The following is a 12,406-nucleotide window of genomic DNA, read 5'->3' as shown; positions in this document are numbered from 1 at the left end:
GCTAAGCCGCTAATAGCTGTGCTTCGCAAAACAAAAAAACCGCAAGACGAAGAGACTCGCGGAACGGATTAATTTCGTCTTGCGAGGCACCACTGTATTGCCATTTCAAATGTCAGATTTGTGACTGCTTGTTCATTCGCTTAGAGACTGTGTATATTGTCTGTCTGTCTGTCTCTCTGCTACAGAAGGGCAGCTACTGGCAGGTGATATAGCATATCTTGGTAGTGGCGCCTGCCCTGTGGAACGCCCTCCCAGCAGATGTCAAGGCAATAAACAACTATTTTACTTTTAAAAGACAACTGAAGGCGGCCCTGTATAGGGAAGTTTTTAATGTCTGACGCTGTATTGTTTTTAATATTAGGTTGGAAGCCACCCAGAGTGGCTGGGGAAACCCGGCCAGATGGGTGGGGCATAAATAATAAATTATTATTATTATTATTATTATATTATACATTAGTAGAATATGGGCAGATGAATGAACCCTAGATGTTGTGGCTGACTTCATTAGGGTTTGTTGCTTGAGTAGATATGGGTCATAACAGAGTCATAATAGTTGCCAATTCTGTCATTGACTGCATTGCCTATGTCACAAGCGGAAGGCATGCAAGCCCGGTGGCCATGGTTTTTATTATTAATTCTTTTGACTTGGGCTGCTCAGCCAACTATTTTGTCCCTTGCTTTATGCCGGCTTGTTATGACCTCCTTCACCCCCTCGGGAAATGCAGAAATCATCGACAAAGTTGGTTCAGTGTCCTGCCATTTAATCTAACGCAGTGATTCCTGACAGAGACGGGATTATTGGGATTTTGGTTTTTGGAAAAATTAGGCTGCGGTGTTAGATGCATTCATCACTTCATGCCTGTTGGAGCAGGAACGGCCCAGTCAGCAATGACTCTTCGCGTAGGGTCTCTGCCAGTGTGTGGGTGGTGACATCATCTTCAGAACACCCCGGGAATTCCCATTTCATGCTGCAGCCCAGGTCTGAGAGGCATCACTATTGACTAGTAAAGATAGTGTCCTCCCAGAGCTCTGGCTGGTTAAACAGGGAAAAGGGAAGGGCACCAAAAGGCAAAAATATTGAACTGGGTTGTGCTGCAGTTTCAAGGAAGATGCCCACCCGTTGGGCTGGGAGCAGATCAACAAGATGTGTGTGTCTATGTATCTTCGGGTATCCTCTTTGTGTGTCCATGTGAAGTATACCTCCAACTTTAATCCAGAGGAGCACTGTTCCCAAGGCATCAGAAGTTTAGTACACTTTTATTTGATCCAGCAATGAGTGGAGGAACTCAGGACCTTTGGCTTCTGTGACTTATTAAGCCTTCAAGGCCTTCCCATTTGTATATAGCCAGGGTAGCCAATGTAGTGACCGACAGGTGATGTTGGACTCCAGTTCCCATCAGCCTCAGCCAGCATGTTGAATGGTCAGGCATGATGGGAGTTGTAGTCCAGCAACATTAGCTGCCCCGGCATATAGTATATACAAATAGCGAACTTCTTCTCTGAGTGTCGATTCTTATGTGCACCAAAAGGAGATAACTGCAGGCGCTGGGGAAAATCCCAGGTTAGCAGGGGTGCCAAAAAAGAAAGAAAGAAAGAAAGAAAGAAAGAAAGAAAGAAAGAAGCAAACAGTTGGGTTTTGAAGGAATGCAAAGCAATGTCGCTTTTATAGCCAGGCTGCTATTAAAATTATCAGTACAGTATGGTTCCTTCAGATAAGCAGGTGTTTCTTCATTTTCTTTTTTCAAATTGGCCAGTAATAAGCTGGCTTTGATCTGTTGCAGAGGTGAGGGAGGGGAACACAACTATTCATTTCCTTGATTTTGTCTTCACCACCACAGATTGAAACATGCGACAGCCCTTTGCCCTCTGAACTGGCAAATAAGGGTCTGGATGCAAATCAAGCTGAGATGACAGATGACAGCACGTGTACATGGAACGAGCAGCTGGAAAATGAGCTCTTACGAGGTAAGCTCATATTTTCCCTTGCCATTTTTCTTGAGATCAGGGGTCCACAAATTCAGAAGGAGGTTAATATGTCCACTGAAGTGTCCTACCTTTGTCTTCTGGCTTGATAATAACAATTTGGATTTTCTTCGTGTTATTATTGTTATCATCATTATTAATTACCCACCCTTCACCCTAAGCTTCCAGGGCAAGTTACAACATGAAAACGAGTTTAAAACAAATAGCAATAGCAAAAATAAAGCGGGAACTAAAAACATAGAAGGTCAGTATCTTTGATTTCCCCTTTCTCCAGGGGGATTGTGCCAGCGGTTATGGTGTTTCCTTGCAGACACTGGCACCATCTGTCTGGACAAGAACAGAATATATTGATTCAGGTTCAGACAATCTTCTAAAGCAGGCACGGGGAACCTCAGGACTGGGGCCCAAATGCAGCCCTCCAAGCCTTTCTTATCGGCCCCTGGGTATCTCTTGAGGCCACCCCCCTTACCAGCCCTGCTCTGAATCTTCCTTGAGTGATGATGCCCAGCTGGAATGAGCCCTTGAACTCTGACGATGCTTCTGGCTTGTGTGGGTAGAAGATAAGCCCCTCAGGACTGCAGTATCTCAAGGACTGCCTCTCTCCATATAAGCCATCCCAGACCCTGAGATCGTCCTCTGAGGCCCTTCTTTGTGTGCTGCTTCCATGAGAGGAAGCACAAGAACAGGCCTTTTCTGCAGTGGCTCCCCATTTGTAGAATGCTCTCCCCAGGGAGGCTTGCCTGGTGCCTTCGTTATCCACATTTAGACGCCAGGCAAAACATTCCTCTTCAACCAGGACTTTGGCTGTTGTAACATCCTGTATCCTTTTACATGTGTTGTGGGAGGAAAGATTATTGGTTGGTTTTTGTTCCTATTTTTAATATGCATTTTGTGTTTTTATGCTGTGAACTATGGATGAAGGGCACTGTACAAATTTAATGAATAATTATAATATAATATAATATAATTAATATAATATAGAGAAGGGCATGTAAGTGTGTGTGGAAACTAGCCTATTGTACACAGTAGTACAGTGGATGCTCGGGTTGTGAACGTGATACGTGCAGGATGCATGTCCACAACCTGTAGCATTCGCAACCCACAGCGGCGCGTCTGTGCATGCACGGGTTGCGACTCGGCGCTTCTGCGCATACGCAAAGCGCGATTTAGCACTCCTGCGCATGCACAACCGCCGAAACCCGGAAGTAGCACGTTCCAGTACTTCCGGGTTTCGGCGTGTCCATAACCTGAAAAAACTCAACCTGAAGCATCTGTAACCCAAGGTATGACTGTAATGCTAACAGTTGCTCCGCCCACTTTTGCCTCTGGCCCCTCCCACCACTGCCATGTGCCCCCTGAAAAGGTGTCTGGAGGGGAACACAGCCCCCAGCCTACAAAAGGTTCCTACACCTGGATTAAAGAGTATCGAGGCTGAGCCCCACTCCACCCTTCCTCCTGTCACATGCTGTCACAACTCCCAGGCTCGCTGCCTAGTGAAATCAGAGATGTAGAGAGCTTCTTCCAGTTCTTTTATTTAAATCAACAGAATACACAGAGAGACCGTGAATTATGCTCCCCTCAGTCTCAAGAGTGCCCGCTCCACCCCCACCCCCCTTTACGGTACTTGCTAGCTTCCAAACCCCTCCTTGCTGCCTACAGTGGCCGGCAACAGAATCTTCCTGTTTCTGTTTGGTCTTCTGCTCCAAGATGTGAAGGGATCACCTGGTCCTTAGAGAAGGAGGAGGTTCTACCAGGATTTCAAGGGACGTAGTGTCCACTGTCTGCTGTACTGTTTCTCCCACTTCTGAGTCCTGTCTCTGTTCCCAGGACTACAGCATCTGCTAGCTTGCTCCTGTTTCTCATCCTCCATTATTTCCCAGCTTCTTTGCTGCTGCTTCTGGGGTGTGTCCTGTCCGCCGCCACCACCAACTTGCTTTCTTACTAGCGTTCATCTTCCTCCTGCCCGAAAGCCTCTTGGGCTGGAGATCTCTACCAGTCCTCCTCCTCTGTCCAGTCCCTGACACATGCCAGCTTTGGTGCAAAGTTCCTAGCTAGTATTAACCTAGAGTTATGTCTGAACCAGAGGCTTTTAATGTCTGTTAAGAAGGCAGGAAAATAAACCTGCGTAGCTCTCTAGACTTGGGCTGTGCAGGTGGGTACAAGTAGCTCATTATCCTTGGCATCCCTGAGGGTGAAAGTATCCTCTGTAAATTGCTCTCGCTGCATTCTTGGCAGGTAAAATGCCTCGGTGACCTGGAATCAAATTTAATGTTTAACCCCAGTTAAAGGAGGCTAATGTACAACTGCTTGTTGACGGGGCAACAGAGCTCTCAAGTTCTTAAGAGATTTACTGCACTGTTGCTATAGTTCATTAGCCCAGAATTGGGGATCCAGATCCAGCCACCCTGTGCAGGCCAATTTTGACAGATGGGTAGGACTGCACATCCATACATACACCCTCACACAAACACACAAGCAGCAATCCAGACATGTAGAGAGCATTTCTAGCTCTTCCACTCCAATGCTGGGCAGGGATAGCTAGAAACATGGATCAGATTGGGAGATAAAGTTGGTGGGTCACTTTCTGTGGTTTGGTGGGCCGGTTTCAGCCTTCGAGTTGGCCACTCCTCTTCTAGGGAGCATGAAAGTTAAAGGAGGTCAGCTTTACCCAAAACACTTGTAATTGGATAAAGATTAAGTTTGAAAGCACACTTTAAACGAGTGTAGATTTTTGAACAAAGATTTAAATGTATTTTATATGCTGTAACCCTTCATAAAAGAGACATGTTCCCAATTCCAACATTCCCAGATTTGTCCAGAATGACACTTGTTCAGTGTGATTTAAGTTTGCCTGTTGTTCAGCTGCAGTTTTCTTCGAAAATCTAGAATACTCTGATAATCTGGGATGTGTTAGACAAGAATGTTATGGCACAAGTAACGAGTTGACTTGGTTCGTATATATTAATCAATCTCTTTCTTTCTGTCTCTCTCTCTCTCTCTCTCTCTCTCTCTCTCTCTCTCTCTCTAGTCCTGGGGAGTCTGGATGACCAGCTGGCGCAGGAACAAACCCGAGGAGAAGCAGGGAACAGGAGGACCCCAGCCGACTCTGCTTCCAGAGCACCAGACATCGATCCCTATTCAACTCTTACTCGACCGGGTTTCCTTGGAGGGGTGCAGAGAAATGAACGGAGCATGTTTTTGTCAGATGGGACAAGGACGCTGCGAGCCACCGATGATCACAAAGCTTTATTCAGGCCGAGGGTGCCGTGTGATACATATACAAAAAGGCAGCGTGTGAAGGACGGCACATACGGGGATGTTTATGGCAGAAGCTCCCCTGTCTTGAAGAGAGGGAATTCTACTCGCTCTCTTGGACATTCCTCAGAAGGCAGCTTGCATCTCCCTCTGGGACAGCGCAGCAGTGGATTTGGACACAAGGACTTCACGCCCAGGGATTCGGTTGGCAGGAGTTACTCCCTGTCTTGCCTTGCAAGGCGCCCGTCTTTGACGTCTGTGGACCAGCTTTCCCCAGCGAGCCCGCAGCACCCTCTGGAAGGCAACAGAGTCTTCGCACCAAGGAACTATCGCCAGCATCCCAGGCGGACCCCCCTGTCATCTATTGTATGGAATACACCGCCGCCTTCAGAGCATCCGGCATACCCCGACGGGCTTCTTAGGACGCAGTCATTAATGGAGTTTGGCCCAGTATTTGAGGACACGTACCCTTGTTCTCTGCAGAAGGACACGAGATACGAATTTTACAGAACAAAAGTAAATTACAGAAGAGCAGTGCCGGTTATGGGCAATCCCGTTTTTGCGGAGAAACATACAGACCCGCTGGGGTTTGACAACCGGGAGAATTTTCTGTTGCATCAGCTGGGAATGAGCGCTTCAAAGCCCCGCTATAGATACCCATCCTTTCATGGCAGGATGAGCCTCCCTCGTAAGAGTTTTCCTTCCGGAAGAATAGAGGAGAGGCTTCTTACGCCCACTGACCACCATTACTACAACGACGAAGTCTTTGTCGGCCCTGATGCTGACGTGGAAAGGATTCCGCTGAATCCCAGAAATTGGCAAGGTGCCTATGCAAAAAAAATGGGTGAGAGGGATGCTCAGAGCCGCGTATCGGATTACATCAGGAGGCACATGGATCGTTCAGAAGGTATACGAAACAAACCGTTTGCAAAGCATGCAGAGGGCATGCAGAGCTGTCCAGCACTTGATTTATCTGTCCGAAATGGCCAAACGGAATATGCATCGCCAAGACAAAATCCTTTCGTTAGAGCTGGACAAGCTTCCTCAAAGGCTTTGGCTAAACACTTTGAAACCAAGAGAAACTTCAAAGCAGAAGAGGAGAGGGGTGCTGACCGGATGGACAAAATGGACAGTGAAGCGACATTAAGACTAATTTCTGATCCAGTGGACACACATAGTCCCGCTGATTCTTCGATGCCTCCTTGTAAGAACTCTTCTGCAGTTGACTCACAAAGCTGCACATCTCTTAAACCACCTCACTCACTGTGTTCAAAGTCAGATTCCATAACAGATACCGGAAACAGTTATTTATCAAACATTCACAACAGAACTGGACGAAGAAACGAAGGTGATTGTGCCATAAATAGTGATCTCGTTCAAACAACTCCCCCTCAGTTAACTGCCAACAACCCTAAGACATCCATTCTTCATCTCTTGGAGCGAGAGGGGCGTGCTATGGAAAGCTTGGGAGCTCTCACACCCAACAAAACGCCTGGGAATATTTGTTTGTCTGCTTTGAGCAGAGGCCCCAAAATGCTTTTTGACAATGAATTGCCACATTCTTGCACTGAAAATTTCAACAAGTGCAATAGGTTTGTCAAACACACAACTAGCAATAGTGTCACTGGCTCTCCCAGTAACAGCTCTCCCAAATCTCCTGTAACTTATTGCACCTTACCTAGAAAATCTGCCAGTATTGATGGTAGTCTTATATCGGAGAAACCTATCTCTTCTGCTGCAAGGCAAATCTTTTTTAAAAACAACAGAGCTGTGGGAGATAATTTAGAAACCATTGCATCGAATAGAATGGGGGGAAAATTTCCAAACCAGAGAGCTAAAAGCTTCTTGCTAAATTCAGCCCATTCTTCCTTAAGTCCATCACCAAAAGATGTCTCCTGTAATCTTTCACCAGCTAAAGGCAATCCTTCACTGATAACCCAAGAGTCTAGCAAATCTGTCGGTTCTAATAACACCAAGGGGAGAAGCACCATCATACAGAGTCCAGACAAAACTGAAATTTCTGTGCTTTCTGAATGCGAGGGAACTGATGCAGGAAATCCCTTAAAGCAGTACAAAACCACCAGCACACTTACAGTTAGCATTGAGGAAGATAATGTAAAATATCACGAGCTGATTTCGGTTTACTACACCTTACCACGGAAACAGTCGAGAACGTTGAGCAACCTCTTTCTAGATGATAACCAGAGCACAGACTCTTCCCCGCCCAAAGGCAAATTTGAGCTTCCGCAGAAGAAATATGAAGTCCGCATTGGTTTAGGAAGAGTGGCTTTTCCTTCCAGCTTAGAAAAAGAAGGAAAAGCAGATTCTCCTGGCAAAATGGCTGCCACACCTGATTTGTCGCAGAACGCAAAAACCTCTGATGATGCTAATAAAGAAGATTGCTGTGTCACGGAAAGAGCAGGTGCTTCTCCAAGTTTGCTGCATAATAGGGAAGGAGTGTTAGGCTCTCCAGCAGAAACACCAGACCTTGCATTTTCCAAGAGGGTAGTCTCACATGGACCTTCAGGTGACCCGAAACCCAGTGAAACCATGAATGAATCTGTTAGTGCAACTACTACCAGCAGACAGTGCAAGGTGCATATTTTTAAGTTTCCCTCTCAACAGCAGAAAGAGTCAAAAGTTGACTCACCATTAAGCCACAGCTCATCAAATACCACAGACATTAGACAAGATGTAGAGGTCAAAGAAAGGGCATGTTATAGAGGCCCTAGTATTTCCAAAAAGGGCAATGGATTACAGTCAAGAAGTGAAAACATTGGGAGCAGCACAGATGAAGCATTCATTTCAGAGGCCAAGGTGCATTCTAAGTTCCAGAACCAAACATTACAAGTCGATGCAACTTCCACAGTTGATCCAGCAGTCCGACCAAACCAGAGTTCTTTAGAGTATGTAAAGAAACAGAAGGAGATGCTTCGGAATTCTCTGCTACACAAAGATTGCACAAATGCACAGAGATTGGTGAGAAACTCTGCAGAGAACTCTAAAGATCAGGCTGCAGGGACTGCACAAGATCTGCCTGACTCTTCAGAAACTGAAAATAAGCTTATCTTGGATTCCACTAAAGATAAAGCTAGTGACATAGAAAAAAGGAAAAACAGGCCTTCCATTAAAAACAAGCTGGCAGCCATGTACAAAACAAGTCGAAAGTTTTCCAGCAAGAAAACCTCAAGTCCCAAGCCACACATAGGTAACATCTTTTCACAGAACAACGCTCCGTTGGAGATCAGCCACCCTCATAGTATGTTGATTTCACCTGATGGTCCTCCATCACTTCTCCAAGCAGGAAACGAGAACCAGAATAGGAACCCTCTGGCTGATGAATTCGACAACATGGTCCTGGACAAGCCTGACAGTAAGAAACCTCAAACTAACGAGGGTCCCCCATTGCTTACCAATGAGGTTAGAAGACCTTTTACAAACTTGTGCAACCAAAAAAGAGAGAGCCCCAGAATTGAGACCCCGCAGAATCCTACAGCCTTGTTTCCAAAAGGAAGTATGTCCACAAGTAGTAATTCCCAAACAGATGATGGACTGGAAAATATTAGTTGTTCCGTCCCCTCCAAAATTATATTTGCAGATTCAAAGCAAATGAAAAAGGATGTTGTTAATGTTGGCGAGCATTTGTTTTCCCCACTTTCATCTGATAATACCTCAAACATTCTTAACAAAAGTTATTCAAAGATCTGTCCGCCGCAAAAGATGACCTCCCCTACAGAATATGACCACCATCCAAACATCAAGGAGCCAAACAGGTTGAGAAAGCTAAGCCGACCCTACATTGAACCAGTCCTAAATCCCAGCAAAGCTCAACGTGAACGGCATTTTTCTGAAAGTTCGTATACTCGGGCGCCCTGCGATCGCCTGGCCTCCAGGAGCAACTTGATAAGCCATGGCAGCAGGTACAATCGGAAGTTCAAATCCCACTCTGAACTGTTGTCTTGCGATGAAAATGAGAACTGGGAGACAGACAACGAAAGCTACAAGACCTTTGGTTCCAGGCGTGTGTTGTACCCATCAATTGAGTTTGGCATTTTTGGGAAAGAGCAGCAGCAGGCTTTCTTGGATAACATAAAGAGGTCGCTCACAGAGGGACGGTTGTGGAGTCCGTGCCTTCTGAAGAACTCTAGTTCTCTGAGGAAGGAAGAGGATTGTTCCTTGAACAGATCCCAGCTGCTGAGCTCTGGTTCCGCTGAGAAAAACACATCAGCGGGAGACTCACGCCCAAATGAGCCGGTTGATGTCCACGGAGAAGACCCTACAGATTATTCAGATTCAGACTCCAGCACCACCACAGATGACGAATACTACCTGGATGAGAATGACAAGGAGTCAGAACTTTGAGGGGCTATGAGGCACAATGAAGGGGGTGGGGGTGGGGGAACTTTACCAAAAGGCTGGCTTGTCTGTTCCTTGGGTAGTTTATAAAATATTTGGGTGTGAACACCTGAGTCAGATCCTGTAGATGTGCTGATTTGATCTCCAACCCTAAATACACACATTACCTTGACCACCCCACAAATCACAGAGCTTTTTCTGCAGTGCCCAAGTTTCAATCCCTCATGACAGTGTAAAGTAGTAGTAGTAGTAATGAAAATGTTGCTAAAGGGTCTCAAATAGGGTTACTAGCTCTCTCTTCCCAGCTCCAAATCAGGCCTCTGTGCCATTAATAATTGCATATGGAGCAGTTGTGAAACTTTTCCAGGTATGGAGATTCAGCAATGGGAAATTTGTATGCTGAATTTAATGGCAAGAAAATACCCAGAATATAGAGGGTGGATGTATCAGTGGTCTATGAATCAAGGATGCACTTGGCACAGTTTCTGTGGCCTACGTACATTCATGTTTCCTTCTCCATCCATCCTACCTCTTTTTCTCCAGTAAGGAGTTGGGTAACTTATATGTGTGTATTTAATGTCTGATGTGAATATATTTTCTTTAGATTGTGCGAGAAAATTAATGTTTAATATATTTAAACATTGGAGCACTGCTTGGTGGATTGTTACCCAAGAACTCATTGACCCAGCCAAAGTTAAAAGAATGTCAAATCCCACTCATCCTGGTGCAAAAAGCTCTCCCATGGAAAAAAAGTGTGACTTAAAAGTGCACTTGCCCAATTTTTGCCTTATGTGTTGTTGTTGTTGTTGTTTTAAACAGCAAGTATGAACACTTCAGAAATGGTGCCCAAGGTGGTTATTTTTAAATCACAGAATATACCGTACTTCGTTAAAAAAAGTATATAGACAAGTTGAGTGTGTGCCTTTAAAATATTATTTTCTCGTGTGGTATTGCTGTTGAAATTATGACTTGAAATAATGAATGAACTACATATTTATCGTCAGTGGTTTGTACACTGTTCTGGTAGAATTTTAAAGTACAAGGTGTATATCTGTATTGTTTAAATATGAATTATTTTGACAAGAAATATTCTGTGTGCATTGGGCATGTGACTCTTAATTTAATATGTATATAGCATTTTGTACCCTAAAGTGACAAGAAGTTCAGCATGTATCATAAGTGGTGCATAAGTGTTTACATTGAGCGGTTCTAGAATTGTGTGTGCTCCTTTTTGTGCTTTGTACAATATTTGTAAGTATTGTAAATGTTTTGAGATTAATTTGGAAGCAAATCTCAACCCCTTTTAATATTCTCACTCATCTTTCTGAAGTATGCTATATATGCAAAGAAGATGATAACTTTGATTTAGATAAATTTATTTATTTAATGTTGGCTTTGGTTTGCACTGTTGCTGATGCAAGCAGATGCATCTTCATATACAGTGCAATTATATACATGTCTACTTAAGAAGTAAGGCCCACTGAGTTCAGGGGACTTATTCCCAGAAAAATTATAGGATTGCACCCTTAAGTCTGTCGTAAACGTCAGTCCATGTGCTAACTTCACTGGTTCTCTTGCACACCATGGTTTACTCACGTGAGCAATGTAAACCAGAGAAGAAGTGTGAAACACCACGGACCAGCTTCTATATGAGCAGAAATAGCTCCAAAAGTAATAATAAAATAATAAGAAAACACTCCAAAGGTGGTGATTTTATTTATTTATTTTGCAAGATTCTTCTATACCACTTGATTGTAACAAAACATCAAAAGTGGTTTGCAAAAATAATAAAACAAGGGTATTGACAGTCATAAAACAGTTAAAAGCAACTATTTAAAACATTCAAAAAGTATTTAAAATCTAACATGAACTAAGAACCAGATTTAAATATATGTCAACATTCCACATGTCTGGATAGGCGAACAGTTCAGATCTCTGAGCAGAGATGTGACATGCTGACAGGTTCTCTTGTCAGCAGTTGTGCTGCAGTATTCTGCACTAATAGCAGCTTCTGGGTCAAGCACAAGGGTCAAGTCCCACATAGAGCACATTGTGGTAAGCCAGTTCAGAAGTAAACAATGCACGGACTACTGTGGCCAAGCTTTCTTGGTCTAGGGATGGTTGTAGCTGTTGTACCAGTTAGAGATGGTAAAAGGTGCTTTTAGCCACTAAGGTTATTTGGGCCTGCAGTGACAAGGCTGCATTCTCCAGAATGCATTCTCCAGAAGCAAAGCTGCTCTTTCAGGAGGAGTGCAACCCCATCCAGGGTAGGCAATGGACCAGTTTCTCAGAAATCCCTGATGGAAGCTGACCTACCAAATTCTGAGAGTCCCCCTGCTCTGCTGTTCCGTCGCTCATGCAAGCAGGCTATCGAGTGCCAGCAAAGCTAAAGTGTGACACTCAGTGCTAGACTTGATCCATTTTCTTCTGTAATTCAAGCTCCAAAGCACACACAGAATATGCCTTTCCTGCAAGGCTTGCTCTGCTCATTTAACCAAGGTAGGTCATTGCTATATCCAGGGCCGGCCCATCCATGAAGCAAGGTGTGGCAGCATCCACAGGGGCAGCAGATGGCCTTCAAGAAATGCATCACCCACTGCTTGCTGAGGTAGCAGTAACCTCTACAGCAGCATCTTGGTGAGTGGGAGACACTGGTGGTCTCCTACCCTTGTTTCCAATGTAGATATTTATCCCATCCCCCTCATGTACATCATCCCTTTTCTCTTCTTAGCAAGGGATGGGGCGCCATTTTGTGGCTCGCTTCAGGTGCCATAGCATATTGGGCCAGCCCTGGCTGTATGTATGTTGCCTT

General features: G+C 44.7%; 1 protein-coding gene across 10 annotated transcripts in view; it reads left to right on the top strand.

Moving 5' to 3' along the window:
* The window catches only part of EXPH5 (exophilin 5), a 55,868-nt gene extending 44,578 nt beyond the window's left edge, over positions 1–11,290 (top strand). For 8 of the 10 annotated variants that reach the window (XM_081001751.1, XM_081001749.1, XM_081001754.1 and 5 more), the window contains 2 exons: positions 1,839–1,965; positions 5,012–11,290. In XM_081001751.1, the coding sequence (XP_080857877.1) occupies positions 1,839–1,965; positions 5,012–9,600 (4,716 nt within the window). In that variant the 3' untranslated portion in view covers positions 9,601–11,290. Of the gene's footprint in view, positions 1–590; positions 740–991; positions 1,147–1,838; positions 1,966–5,011 lie in introns of those variants that run through there. The other 2 variants (XM_081001752.1, XM_081001750.1) reach the window with 2 other exon arrangements.
* Positions 11,291–12,406: the final 1,116 nt, after the last annotated feature.

This window comes from Podarcis pityusensis (assembly GCF_964106645.2).
Source record: "Podarcis pityusensis genome assembly, chromosome: 4".
NCBI lineage: Eukaryota > Metazoa > Chordata > Lepidosauria > Squamata > Lacertidae > Podarcis > Podarcis pityusensis.
The sequence above is the reverse complement of the archived record's forward strand: the minus strand, read 5'-3'. Positions and strand labels throughout refer to the sequence as shown.